Source organism: Drosophila biarmipes, unplaced genomic scaffold, assembly GCF_025231255.1.
Source record: "Drosophila biarmipes strain raj3 unplaced genomic scaffold, RU_DBia_V1.1 ptg000013l, whole genome shotgun sequence".
Classification (NCBI taxonomy): domain Eukaryota; kingdom Metazoa; phylum Arthropoda; class Insecta; order Diptera; family Drosophilidae; genus Drosophila; species Drosophila biarmipes.
The window spans coordinates 1,432,078-1,445,702 of NW_026114532.1; the positions used below are offsets into that span (position 1 = coordinate 1,432,078).

Below are 13,625 nucleotides of genomic sequence, written 5' to 3' on the forward strand. Positions count from 1 at the left end.
CGATGTTGTCTGCGTCGTTAGCAACGAAGCGTTGTAGTTCGAACTTTTGTAGAGTGTGTAGATCTTTCCTCCACTTCAGCCAGGTGTCCGCTAGTTTAGTTGGGAGTGGATCATCCCAATCCAAGTTCAAGAGCCAAAGTTTTTGGAAAATAATCTTGAACTGGATGACCACGGGTGCTAAGAGTCCGAGAGGATCAAATATCCTCGAGACGTCGGACAAGACAATTGTGCGTCGGTATCATTTGTGTGTATGAAAGGGCTATTGGATACCCATTTCCCGAGTTCAAGATTTGCGCACGACATCAGATGAATCAATTCGTTTCGGTTTCGAAGTAGCTCATCCTCACTGTTTGACCCAGTAAGAACGTCATCGACATAAAAATCCTCCAGTAGGATTTTTGAAGCGGTAGGGTATTTATCCCGATGATCCACAGCGAGTTGTTCCAGAACTCGTACCGCCAGGAATGGTGCACATGATGTTCCGTAAGTTACAGTGCACAGTTGGAAATGCTTGATCGGATCGGATGGATCTTCTCTCCAAACGATTTTCTGGTAATTTCTGTGCATTTCGTTGACCCTTATTTGGCGGAACATTTTAACGATGTCCGCTGAGAATGCATACTTGTACATACGAAAGCGTAGGCACACAGCAAAGAGATCACGCTGTATACTGGGCCCTGTAAAAAGAATGTCATTTAACGCCTTACCATTAGCGTCACGAAAGGATCCATTAAAAACCACTCGCAGCTTTCGGCCGAGCACCGGGTTGTGGAGAAGATAGAATCGATTTCCAGCAGCATGGTCCTCTGGCGGCACCTCACTCATGTGCCCCAGGTTGATATACTCCCTCATGAAGTATACGTGCTGTGTCCGCAGCTGCTCATTTTGTTGTAGAAGTCGCTCTACCGATTTAAAGCGCTTAAGAGCTCCATGCAGAGTGTCTCCGAACTCAGGATTTTCCGCGTTGAGTGGAAGTTCTACGACATACTTCCCATTTTTATCGCGACTGTCGGTGGCGAGAAAGTGTTTCTCGACCGTTTCATCTTCCGGTTCTGCTTTTGTGCTGATTTGAACATTCTCCAGTTCCTAAAACTTTTGAAGAGTGTGGTCAATCTCCATTGTTGTAGTAAGTGCAACAGCGTTGCTTGCGTTCGATGTGATGAGTGAGGTTATAACCCATACGAATACCGAAGAAATGGCGATAAGATTACCCTTGTTGTCGTACATCTTTCGTCCTGTGAACACTGACCATACTTGTTCGCTTCCCAATAGTATATCAACTGATGTGTTTGTGTTGAATTATGTATCCGCCAACTGTAGATCCTTAAACATCTCGAGTGTTGATGCGTCGATGTTTTGCCGTTCCAGAGAAGAGGTGATTCTGCCTAGCACGTGAGCATAGACAACCAATCGATCATTAGATATGCAAGACTTGATATGCAGCGTGGTGCATCCCCTTGGTTTGTCTGCTTTTACGGAAAAGATTCCCGTAACCAAGATGCGTGATGCCGATCGTGTCAGTCCGAGACCTTGGATGCAACGCTCGGATACGTAGGACAGCTCTGATCCTGTGTCCAATAGAAGCCGGCATGTTACGAGGTCACCTTTTGCGTTTTTGACATAAACCATTGCAGTTGGTAATATGCTACGTTTTAATTCAGTTAAATGTGTTGATTTTGCAGTGCCTTGCGCACATACAACCTTTTGTGTGTCCTCTCCTTGGGCAAGATGACTGAGTGTCGCTGTGTTGCTGTTAGACGCGCTAATGTTATGCTCGTTCTGCTCTGCTATTTGGGCAAGATTCCCAATAACCTGTAGATTTGGTTTGGCTTTGCATTGCCTGCGTTTGAATTTTGACTTGCTCCTGTTGACCCCATGAGCAGGTCGCAAGCAATTGTAGCACAGTGATTTCTCCTTCACAAATGATCGTCTCTGCACCCCAGACATATCCAGAAACAGCTGACATCCATACAGAGTATGTTCTGTAGAACTACATTTGGTGCAGCCACTGCTTTTAACAGCAACCATCGATTGTGTGACCCTTTTTTGCTTTTTAGGATATGTTGTTGTCTTGCTTCGAGTTGCAAGCTCCCTCTTGCTCAGCTCCAGTTCTTCGCAGCGAGAATCCAGAAATTTGAAGAACGCCTCCAGGGTGGGTGAATCTGACTCCATGCTACGCTCAATTCACCTGCGCCATGTGTCAGCATCGAGCGCGGTAGATGATCCAACAGTCCCGTCCCTTTTGATTGACTGCATCCAACCCACGAACAATTTCATTTGCTCCGTCTGAGACCTTCCGTAGGACTGTTGCATCGATCTTTGTAGTTATTGGCAGGCTCATAACCTGCTCCAAAAATGAGTTTACAATGTGCCGAGGACGACTATACCTTTCCTTAAGACGATCCAATGCAGTATTGTACGCCGTGTCAGTGATGGCCAACTGTCGCACTAAGTTGGCAGCCTCATCAACGAGAAGTGTTTTCAAGTGATGGAACTTCTGGGTGTTGGACAAATGCTGTTTGTTATGAATTGTGCTTTCATATATGTCTTGAAAGGAAGGCCACTCTGTGTAGTTTCTATAGAACCGCTTGATTTGAATTTTCGGCAATTCGCTCAGAGTTGAATTCGCCGTGAGTACCGAGTTAGAATTGGGCGATGTGACGTCACCACCAACATGATCAGGCGTGTTCGGTGTGGTTTGACTTACTGCAAGCCGCACAAATAGTTGTTGGTTTTGCTGCAGCAAGTTCAGAATTGCGTCATTGTTTGAATGAAGCCCATTGCTGGGAAGAGAAATGCAATCGCTGAACTGGTTAAACTCCTTCCAAACCTCGTTTAGAAGCTCCATGCGTGTGACGATCTCCATGTGTGTTGCCCTTTCCGTTTGTTCAGCCCATGCCAAGACACGTGTGATATTGGCCTTGAGTCTGGCACGGCTTTTCACTAATGATTTTAATTGTTCCATAGCAAACAACTACCCTGATAATCAAAGCACTTCAAAAACTGTCCAAGAATCCGGAACGACGGACCAGTAATATGGTGAGAAATATATAAGATTTTGTTGTGTGGACTGTATTAATTTTTATTCTTGCCAGTTTTGTAGCCTATTCGATACTAAGTTGAATTTCACCAAGGAACGCCATAGCAGCATTGCCAGAGGCGAAAAAAGATATATGTATATAAGATATATGGCGGGTTTCTTTTACATAGATTGAATATATAGGATTGTGATGGCATTATGCCCCTAAAGATGATAAGTTATTAGGGACTGCAACTGTTCACGAACAATACTATTGCGGTTTTTTTCGTAGCTAGTAAGTTGCTATAATCCTTCGTTCACAAACCTTATAACATCATTTAATTTATAAAGTTGAATTGCATTTTCTGCAATTAGATCTATTTTTTTGTTAATTTTTAATCTATCATTTTCATCAAGTGTGCCAAAAAGATATTTAAAGGATGAACCTATTATGTCAAATAGTCCACGTTTGTGCCTATTTTTCTAATGCTACCATTTAATTATTTTAGTAGTTTATTGTACAAGTATTTTTTTCTGGGCGAGTCTGTGATTTTGTTACCAAAAGAATTTGTGATGATATTGATTTCCGTTAAATTAATTCTTAGACAGTAATGTTCATACACTACCGGTATTTCAATTGGAACGCTTGAGAAGAGTAAATAGCCAAGGTCGGAATCTGGGTTGGATATTTGAATTTGTTGAGTGTGGCCCGTGGTGAATAATAGAAACAACATCATTGCACAGAAGGTTCCTGTGGGAGTTAAACGGCATTAGTTATCTTTCGTTTCTTAAAATGTGTTTTGTAGTATTTGGTTTGTCTATTTCAATTAGTAGTTTTGTAATGGTCTTCGTCTATTTTTTCTACATTTTTATTTGCTTTAAATGGATTTTCTAGTTTATCCTTTTGTATTGGTCCTTTTCTGTATCTAGTGTCAATGTAAAATTCCTGTCGATCTTCATTTAGTTGATCTATTTTCCTTTCTTAAATATTTTGAGTGTCTAATATTGGATGCCCAACGTATAAGAATATTTGAGAAGGTGCTTGTCCAGCAGTGTCATATTTTATTATGGTTGTATGTGTAAAGGATTGTTTCTATCTTGCTTAATTTTACTTTTAATTTGTTCAAGTGTATCGAATTTAGAATAAATGTCAATGCAACTGATGTAATGTTTTCTCCAGATGAAAAAATATCTACTACAAATTTGTCTCTACAATGTTCAGGGTTGGGTGTGATTTTAAAAGAGATTTTTGTGTTTCTGTGTTCTGTTTTAGCCAGATTGCATATGTTGCATTATTTATTATGTTCTCAATTAATAACGGGCTACTGGGAAAGAAGTCATTTTCATTAAATAATTTTTTCATTTTCTGTATACCAGGATGTAAGATTTTTTCATGTGGTTGAAGTATATTTTCTTTAAATTAGGCATATGAACAAACATTCTTTAAAAGGTAGAGACTGCGAATTACTTTAGTGTAGGTGGTATTAATAATTTCTCTGTGTGCTCTTTGAATAAGTTCAAAATCTACATCGCTCTCAATATAAATTATTATTTTTTAATTAATTAATTATTACGAATAATGAATTATTAATTATTATGAATAAAATAATCAAGTAATGTCTGTTTGCCCTTTTCGAATGTCATTTCATTATATTGAATTGTGGTAATGGAGTTACAAAATATTATTGAATTCTCTACTTTATTTTTATCAGATTTAATGAAAATTATTTGTTTCTTGAAATAATTTATTGGTTTTTCTGTTAAATGAATAAGATTGCTATAGTCTTCGTCTGCACTATGTTGAGTAACTTCACTATGATGATTTTCTTAAATTTTAATTCTTGATAATGCATCAGCAACTGAATTTTCCTTCCCTTTAATATAGTCGATTTTAAATTAATATTCGTTTAATAAAGCTCTCCATATGCAGCCATCTAAGAGGTTGATGGTCACTAGCAATGAGAAAATGTCGTCCTAGTAAATAATGTCGAAAAGTTTAAGTGGCCCAAACTATGGTGAGTAACTTCTTTTCGATAGCACTGTTTCGCAGCCACCAGGGACACCGAGATGGAGTCATTGTCGTTAGTTACTCTGCTGTAGACCACAGCAGCATACGCTTTGGTTGAAGCATCCGAAAATCAGTGGAGCTCGATGTTGTCTGCGTCGTTAGCAACGAAGCGTTGTAGTTCGAACTTTTGTAGAGTGTGTAGATCTTTCCTCCACTTCAGCCAGGTGTCCGCTAGTTTAGTTGGGAGTGGATCATCCCAATCCAAGTTCAAGAGCCAAAGTTTTTGGAAAATAATCTTGAACTGGATGACAACGGGTGCTAAGAGTCCGAGAGGATCAAATATCCTCGAGACGTCGGACAATTGTGCGTCGGCATCATTTGTGTGTATGAAAGGGCTATTGGATACCCATTTCACGAGTTCAAGATTTGCGCACGACATCAGCTGAATCAATTCGTTTCGGTTATCAAGTAGCTCATCCTCACTGTTTGACCCAGTAAGAACGTCATCGACATAAAAATCCTCCAGTAGGATTTTTGAAGCGGTAGGGTATTTATCCCGATATCCAGAACTCGTACCGCCAGGAATGGTGCACATGATGTTCCGTAAGTTACAGTGCACAGTTGGAAATGCTTGATCGGATCGGATGGATCTTCTCTCCAAACGATTTTCTGGTAATTTCTGTGCCTTTCGTTGACCCATATTTGGCGGAACATTTTAACGATGTACGCTGAGAATGCGATCGGGTGCGAACCGTCACAATATTTTGGTGGCCCATGAGGGGAACATACACTCATAACTTCATCGGCTTACAATATTTGTAAACATACTTCAATCTTTGTGCTTACTTATGTGCAAATCTACTATTAATTTAAACCAGCAAAGTTACGCAACCTTTGCCACGTACATCCCATAACGGAGCCTCGAATAACGGAGGAATCATGAAGTCGAGGAGAATAGCGGATTCAACCCATGCCTATTGCCATCTCATGCGACACACTAGTCTCGTGAAGTTTGCCGTCCCCTTCAAAGCTTGATCGCAACACGAGCGGAACGACTGAAAAAGGTGAGTGTGTTTGTGAGAGTATTTGTGCGTGGTTATTCAAAGCAGAGTGCAATAGGAAAACATTAAAATGGGTAAAAATGAAAGTAATGGTAGTGATTTGGCACAACAGAGCTCGGCACCTTTGGCTGTGGTCGAGCCTTTTGCAGACATGTACGCAATGCAGATAGACTTATCTTCCAGGTTGACCCAACTAATTAAAAATGCTAAAAAGGACGGTCAAATAAAGAAAACTAAATCATACTATGAGTTTCGCCTCAACAAGCTCAACGAGCTTTCGAAACAATTTTACGCAAATCATAAATCGCTCATTTTACAGCAATGTCCACGATCGTATCCATATTTTGCGGATGCTGTTGAAGACAATTTTGAGCAAGCATACAGCCACATTTATTGTTCTTTCGCCGATGAATACAAAACCAAGTTTCCGGTCCCAATAAAGGTATCAGGTGATCAATCCCTAAACAACACCCTTGTGCCCAGTCCTGTTTCCACAATTCAGCTGCCCAAATTGCCCGTACCCCACTTTTCAGGAAATTTTGCAGATTGGCCATCTTTTTATGACAGCTTTACGCAGCTAATACATGAAAATCAATCTCTTTCAAACATTCAAAAATTTCATTTCTTGAAGCAAGCACTACCGCACGAGCACTACCGGACGAGACCAGGATATAAACCATATGGCATTAACAGAAACCAACTATGCAGTGGCATGGAACCTTGTGGTAAAACGATACAACAACCCTCGAATGCAGTTCATGTACAATATGAATGCACTGTACGGAATCGAGCCACTGTCCAAGGAGATCGCGGTGGACCTTAGGAATTTGTTAAACTTGGCAAATGTATGTATTAGTGAATTCCGACGACTACACATTGACATTGATTCCTGTGATCATTGGTTAGTACATCACTTACTCACAAAGCTGCTTATCAGCACAACACAGGCCTGGGAACATTCCCTGGGCAACAACGTGGAAATCCCCACCTTCACAAAGCTGGAGGTGTTTCTGCACAATCGATTGGTCAGCATCGACCTAATTGAGAGTAGGAAACCAGCCGTTCCAGTTAGATCATCTATACAATCGACCAACCATCGCCAGACAACCAGACCATCGGGAAACTCCACTGTTAGGGGACACAGCTTTCACAGTACTCTTGAGTCTGGATCCATCAGGTGCTCGCTCTGCCAACAGAATCACGTTCTAAGACGGTGCCCGGACTTCCTTGCCAAGGATTGTTTCGCGCGAAAGGTTATAGTCGACCGCTCGAAGGCATGCATCAATTGCCTTAGTGCTTCCCATTCTCTCAGTCAATGTAGCAGCTCGCAATGTGGTCAACGGAACCACACTTTGTTACATTTCCCGAATGCTCAACAAAGTCCTTCATTGACTCCTGGAGTATCCCGACAGCATACTTCAGACTCTGGTCGGAGCGCAGACGCGGTACAAAATGCACCATCAACGCAACTCTTCAGCGCAGTTGCCTCCCATCTGAACTCAACGACCCTTCTTGCTACTGCACTGGTTCGGATCGTAAATAACTCCACTGGACAGTCAGCTTTAGTTCGAGCTCTCATCGACCATGGCTCGGAAGGCACCCTCATCACGGAAAACATCGTTCAAGCGCTTAGACTCAAACGGCATCCTGTTCGAGCTGAGATCACGGGAATTGGTAATACGTCGCATAATCAGTGCAGGCACAGCACCGACTTCACCATAATCTCATGTTCAGGATCGGATTTTAACGCCTACGTATCCTCAGCCTTCATCCTTCGGTCACTAACAGGTCATTTACCAAAACAAAATGTAAACATTAAGTCCTGTTAACATCTCCAAGGGTTATCCTTTGCAGATCCTAATTTCATCAAGTCGGGTCGCATTGACCTACTTATCGGTGTCGACATTATCCCGCAATTAATGCTTCCGAACATACGCAAGGGGACGGTGGCAGAACCAATTGCACAAAACACACACCTGGGCTGGATAGTTTTTGGACCAGCTGAAGCAGCCCAGACGACATCAATCTCCATCCGTTGTAATTTGGCAAACCTAAAGAACATGGTACAGAGGTTTTTGGAATTGGATCAGGTCTCCACAACAAGACAACTCAACGCAGAGGAAAGATGGTGTGAAGACCATTTTCAACAAACTCATACCCGTCAGCCGAATGGGAAATATCTGGTTCGTTTGCCTTTAAAAACGTTGTTTGACCCCACACAGGTGATATGCCGGTCAAGGCAAATCGCATTAAACCGTTTTCACGCCCTGGAAAGGAAAATTAATCATCGGCCAGATTTCAGTCAACAGTATGTCAGCACTATTCAAGAGTACTTTGATCTCAAGCAGATCAAAGAGGTAAAAGGTAGTGAGGAAGAACACACTAGGATCAACGCTCAAAGGCAACTCTCAATCTCTGCGTGCACCGTTCCACATCATGCTGTGATTAAAGACAACAGTTTAACTACAAAGATGCGCGTCTTATACGACGCTTCGTGCAAAACGTCTGACGGGAGGTCTTTGAATGATATTTTATGCACGGGTCCCGCCCTACAAAACGATCTTGGGGGAGTTATACTCAACTGGCGTTTCCATCGGTATGTCTTCGTGGCCGATATAAAGAAAATGTATCGCTGCATAGATATGCATGAAGAAGATGCACAGTATCAGCGAATTTTCTGGCGCGATGAAAAGGGACTCATCAAGGAATATTTTTTGACTACAGTAACGTTTGACACAGCCTCGGCACCCTTCACGGCGATTCGAGTCATACATCAGATTGCGTCCGACGAGCGCGAACGCTATCCTCTGGCCGAGCATGTCCTTAAAAAGGAAATCTATGTGGACGATGTTCAAACCGGACACGAGACCATCGACGGAGCTCTAAAAATTCGCAATGATGTCATCGCAGCTCTGCAATCAGCAGGCATGGAGCTCAAGAAGTGGGCATCCAACCATCCAGATATCTTAGAAAGCATCCCAACTACAGATCTCTCTAACAGTAGCATTTTTGAGATAGACAATAAGGACTCCATTAAAACTTTAGGGTTGTATTGGCATCCAAACAAAGATGTTTTTGGTTTTAATCTTAAGTTTTCTCTCAATCCGATATTCACTAAACATTCTATACTATCCACAGTAGCACGCTTATTCGATCCGTTGGGATACCTGGCACCAGTGATCATCGCTGCGAAAATCCTGTTAAAGGAAGTTTGGAATTTTCGTATCGAGCGCAAGGATGAGCCCCCCGCATCATTAGATTGGGACGACCCATTGCCAGATCAACTCGCCGAGCGGTGGCGACAGCTCATTCAAGAGCTCCCCGACATTGAAGAGATCCACATCCCTCGGTGGTTAGGCTTCGATTTAAGGCATGTCTCGACGTTGCAACTACACATGTTTTGTGATGGATAAGCCATGGCGTATGCAGCATGCGCTTATCTTCGAGCTAGTTGTACGGATGGTTCCGTGCAGGTTAACTTATTAGCCGCCCGCAGTCGAGTCACACCTGTTAAGCCGCTAACAATTCCGAGAGTTGAGTTATCCGGAGCCCTGCTGTGTACACAATTAGCCGATTGGATTGTCAATCAACTTCAAGCATCACATCACACCATATCCGTACACTACTGGTCGGATGCAATGATAGTGCTGTATTGGATCAACGGCTTTGTTCGCACTGGTGCGGATGGTTTAACAAGAAGTCTATTCGGAAGAATTATCAAGACTACGATCCAACAAATTTCTATCCAAACACAACAAACTCAGCCAGCTATCACCGTTTCTCGACGATGAGGGGCTCATGAGAGTTAAAGGCAGACTTAAGAATGCTTTGCAGCTCTCCATGTCTCAACGCACACCAATAATCCTTCCAAAGTCTCACCACCTGACGATTTTGGTTATAAGGAACGCTCATCACAACACCTTACATGGCGGTGTGCAACTAACTTTAGCTATAATTTATCAAGTTTTCTGGATCGTCAACGGTAAACAGGCAGTAAAAAGGATTCCGCGACAGAGTGAAAGTGTGTTTCAGTGTGTTTCAAACACCGGCCGTCACCATCAAGCCAACTGATGGGAGATTTACCAGCGCACCGTGTGAATCCGCCCAAACGGGCGTTGGAAGCAACTGGAGTTGATTACACTGGTGCGATTCAGATAAAGTCATCCAGATTCAGAGGTCACACTTGCTATAAAGCATACATTGCAGTTTTCATTTGTTTAGCGAGCAAAGCGATTCATTTGGAAGCAGTCACGGGAATGTCGGCACAGCATTTTCTGTGGGCGCTGCAGCGCTTTATCGGACGTAGGGGTTTTTGTCAACATCTATACAGCGACTGTGGAACCAACTTTATCTCATATGATAAGTCTCTAAAGCTGTGGACCAATGAATTCTATAAAGGAATTGAAGAGACAGTTCCTGAACTTACTCGTCGAAACATTCAGTGGCATTTCAATCCTCCACATAGTCCAAACTTTGGAGGACTCTGGGAATCCAACGTAAAAGCTGTTAAAACCCATCTTTATCGATCGTTTAATGGGATTCGGATGACGTACGAGCAGCTGTCTACCATTCTTGTCCAGATAGAAGCGTGCTTGAACTCTCGGCCATTATGCCCCTTAACGTCGGACTTAGATGTTTTGCAAGCTCTCATCCCTGCACATTTTTTAATCGGGGATTCGATGATGTCACTCCCTGAACCTAGTCTTAAGGATTCTTCATTAAACACAGAGTTCCTGAATGGTCAAAGGATGTTTCGCCTCTTTGGGAGAAAATGGAGTGCAGATTGGCTATCTCACCTGCAGGCGCACCCCAAAGTGGCGCCACGAAACTGACAATCTTCAGCGTAACGACATGATCATCATCAAGGATGATAGAACTGGTCCTTCTGACTGGAAATTAGGGCGAATCATCGACTTACATCCTGGGGCCGATGGGCTCGTTCGAGCAGCTACAATTAAGACCTCAACGGGTATTTACAAGAGGTCTGTGTCAAAGATATGTCGTTTGCCCTTGCCAAGATTTACTGAAGAGTCTAGCCCAAGTACACAACCCATGCACCTTTGAATATACCCGCATTCACTCCATAACAGACTTCAATCTTTTCAGAGTTTAAGCATGGTCTAAGGCTTTGAATACTGGGTCCAGTATTGGGGGCGGCATGAACGGGTGTTTCTGTCGATTAGGAGAAGCTGGACAGCTGTTTTCTGGTGACTCTAAGAAGCAGTGGACAACAGCAGTTTTAACAGCGAATGTTAAATTTCTGATGCTAATGTTAGCAGCACGACACACCGAGGAAGACATAAGGAGAAGCTGGCCGCGTTTTTAACCGAGATTTTATATTTCATAATTTGTAAAGCAAAATTTGCATTAAGTCAAAGATTAAAAGTAAACAAATGAATACAACTGGTGAAGTTCAACATATTTCCTAGTCTGCTTTTACGGAAAAGATTCCCGTCAAAAAGATGCGTGATGCCGATCGTGTCAGTCCGAGACCTTGGATGCAACGCTCGGATACGTAGGACAGCTCTGATCCATGTCCAATAGAAGCCAGCATGTTACGAGGTCACCTTTTGCGTTTTTGACATAAACCATTGCAGTTGGTAATATGCTCCGTTTTAATTCAGTTAAATGTGTTGATATTGCAGTGCCTTGCGCACATACAACCTTTTGTGTGTCCTCCCCTTGGACAAGATGACTGAGTGTCGCTGTGTTGCTGTTAGACGCGCTAATGTTGTGCTCGTCCTGCTCTTCTATTTGGGCAAGATTCCCAATAACCTGTAGATTTGGTTGAAGATGAAGAAGGGTATGATGATTACCTTTGCATTGTCTGCATTTGAATGTTGACTTGCACCTGTTGACCCCATGATCAGGTCGAAAGCAATTGTAGCACAGTGATTTCTCCTTCACAAATGATCGTCTCTGCACCCCAGACATATCCAGAAACAGCTGACATCCATACAGAGTATGTTCTGTAGAACTACATTTGGTGCAGCCACTGCTTTTAACCGCAACCATCGATTGTGTGACCCTTTTTTGCTTTTCAGGATGTGTTGTTGTCTTGCTTCCAGTCGCAAGCTCCCTCTTGCTCAGCTCCAGTTCTTCGCAGCGAGAATCCAGAAATTTGAAGGACGCCTCCAGGGTGGGTGAATCTGACTCCATGCTACGCTCAATCCACCTGCGCCGTGTGTCAGCATCGAGTTTCTCTAGGGCTTGGTAGATGATCCAACAGTCGCGTCCCTTTTGATTGACTGCATTCAACCCACGAACAATTTCGTTTGCTCCGTCTGAGACATTCCGTAGGACTGTTGCATCGATCTTTGTAGTTGTTGGCAGGCTCATAAACTGCTCCAAAAATGAGTTTACAATGTGCCGAGGACGATTGTACCTCTCCTTAAGACGTTCCAATGCAGTATTGTACGACGCGTCAGTGATGGCCAAGTGTCGCACTAAGTTGGCAACCTCATCTACGAGAAGTGTTTTCAAGTGATGGAACTTCTGGGTGTTGGACAAATGCTGTTTGCTATGAATTGTGCCACTCTGTGTAGTTTCCATAGAACCGCTTGATTTGAATTTTCGGCAATTCGCTCAGAGTTGAATTCGCCGTGAGTACCGAGTTAGAATTGGGCGACGTGACGTCACCACCAACATGATCAGGCGTGTTCGGTGTGGTCTGACTTACTGCAAGTCGCACAAATAGTTGTTGGTTTTGCTGCAGCAAGTTCAGGATTGCGTCATTGTTTGAACGTAGCCCATTGCTGTCATTCCCACTGCCTTGAGGTGTCGCCGGTTGTAGATCATTGCTTCGTTCCTTGAGTATAGCGTTCTTAGGTATTTTGTCTCGTAGAGCGCGTTGTCAATCTCTGGATCTACATAACCTCCACTCCCTCGTGAAGAGAAATGCAATCGCTGAACTGGTTAAACTCCTTCCAAACCTCGTTTAGAAGCTCCATGCGTGTGACGATCTCTGTGTGTGCTGCACTTTCCGTTTGTTCAGCCCATGCTAAGACACGTGTGATATTGGCCTTGAGTCTGGCACGGCTTTTCACTAATGATTTTAATTGTTCCATAGCAAGCAATTACCCTGAGAATCAAAGCACTTCAAAAACTGTCCAAGAATCCGGAACGACGGACCAGTAATATGGTGAGAAATATATAAGATTTTGTTGTGGACTGTATTAATTTTTATTCTTGACAGTTTCGAAGCCTATTTGATACTAAGTTGAATTTCACCAAGGAACGTCATAGCAGCATTGCCAGAGGCGAAAAACGATATATGTTATCAAGATATATGAGGGTTTTTTTTTACATAGATTGAATATATAGGATTGTGATGGCATTATGCGCCTAAAGATGATAAGTTATTAGGGACTGCAACTGTTCATGAACAATACTATTGCGGTTATTTTCGTAGTTAGTAAGTTGCTATAATCCTTCATTCACAAACCTTATAACATCATTTAATTTATAATGTTGAATTGAATTTTCTGCAATTAGATCTATCTTTTTGTTAATTTTTAATCTATTATTTTCATCAAGT

General features: G+C 42.6%; 1 protein-coding gene across 7 annotated transcripts in view; it reads right to left on the bottom strand.

Annotated features, from left to right (window-relative positions):
* Window positions 1–13,373, bottom strand: part of LOC122818774 (uncharacterized) — a 35,201-nt gene extending 21,828 nt beyond the window's left edge. For 4 of the 7 annotated variants that reach the window (XM_050890007.1, XM_050890008.1, XM_050890009.1 and 1 more), the window contains exon 1: window positions 11,582–13,372. In XM_050890007.1, the coding sequence (XP_050745964.1) occupies window positions 11,582–12,640 (1,059 nt within the window). In that variant the 5' untranslated portion in view covers window positions 12,641–13,372. Of the gene's footprint in view, window positions 1–3,402; window positions 3,771–11,581 lie in introns of those variants that run through there. The other 3 variants (XM_050890013.1, XM_050890011.1, XM_050890012.1) reach the window with 3 other exon arrangements.
* Between the last annotated feature and the right edge of the window lie 252 nt (window positions 13,374–13,625).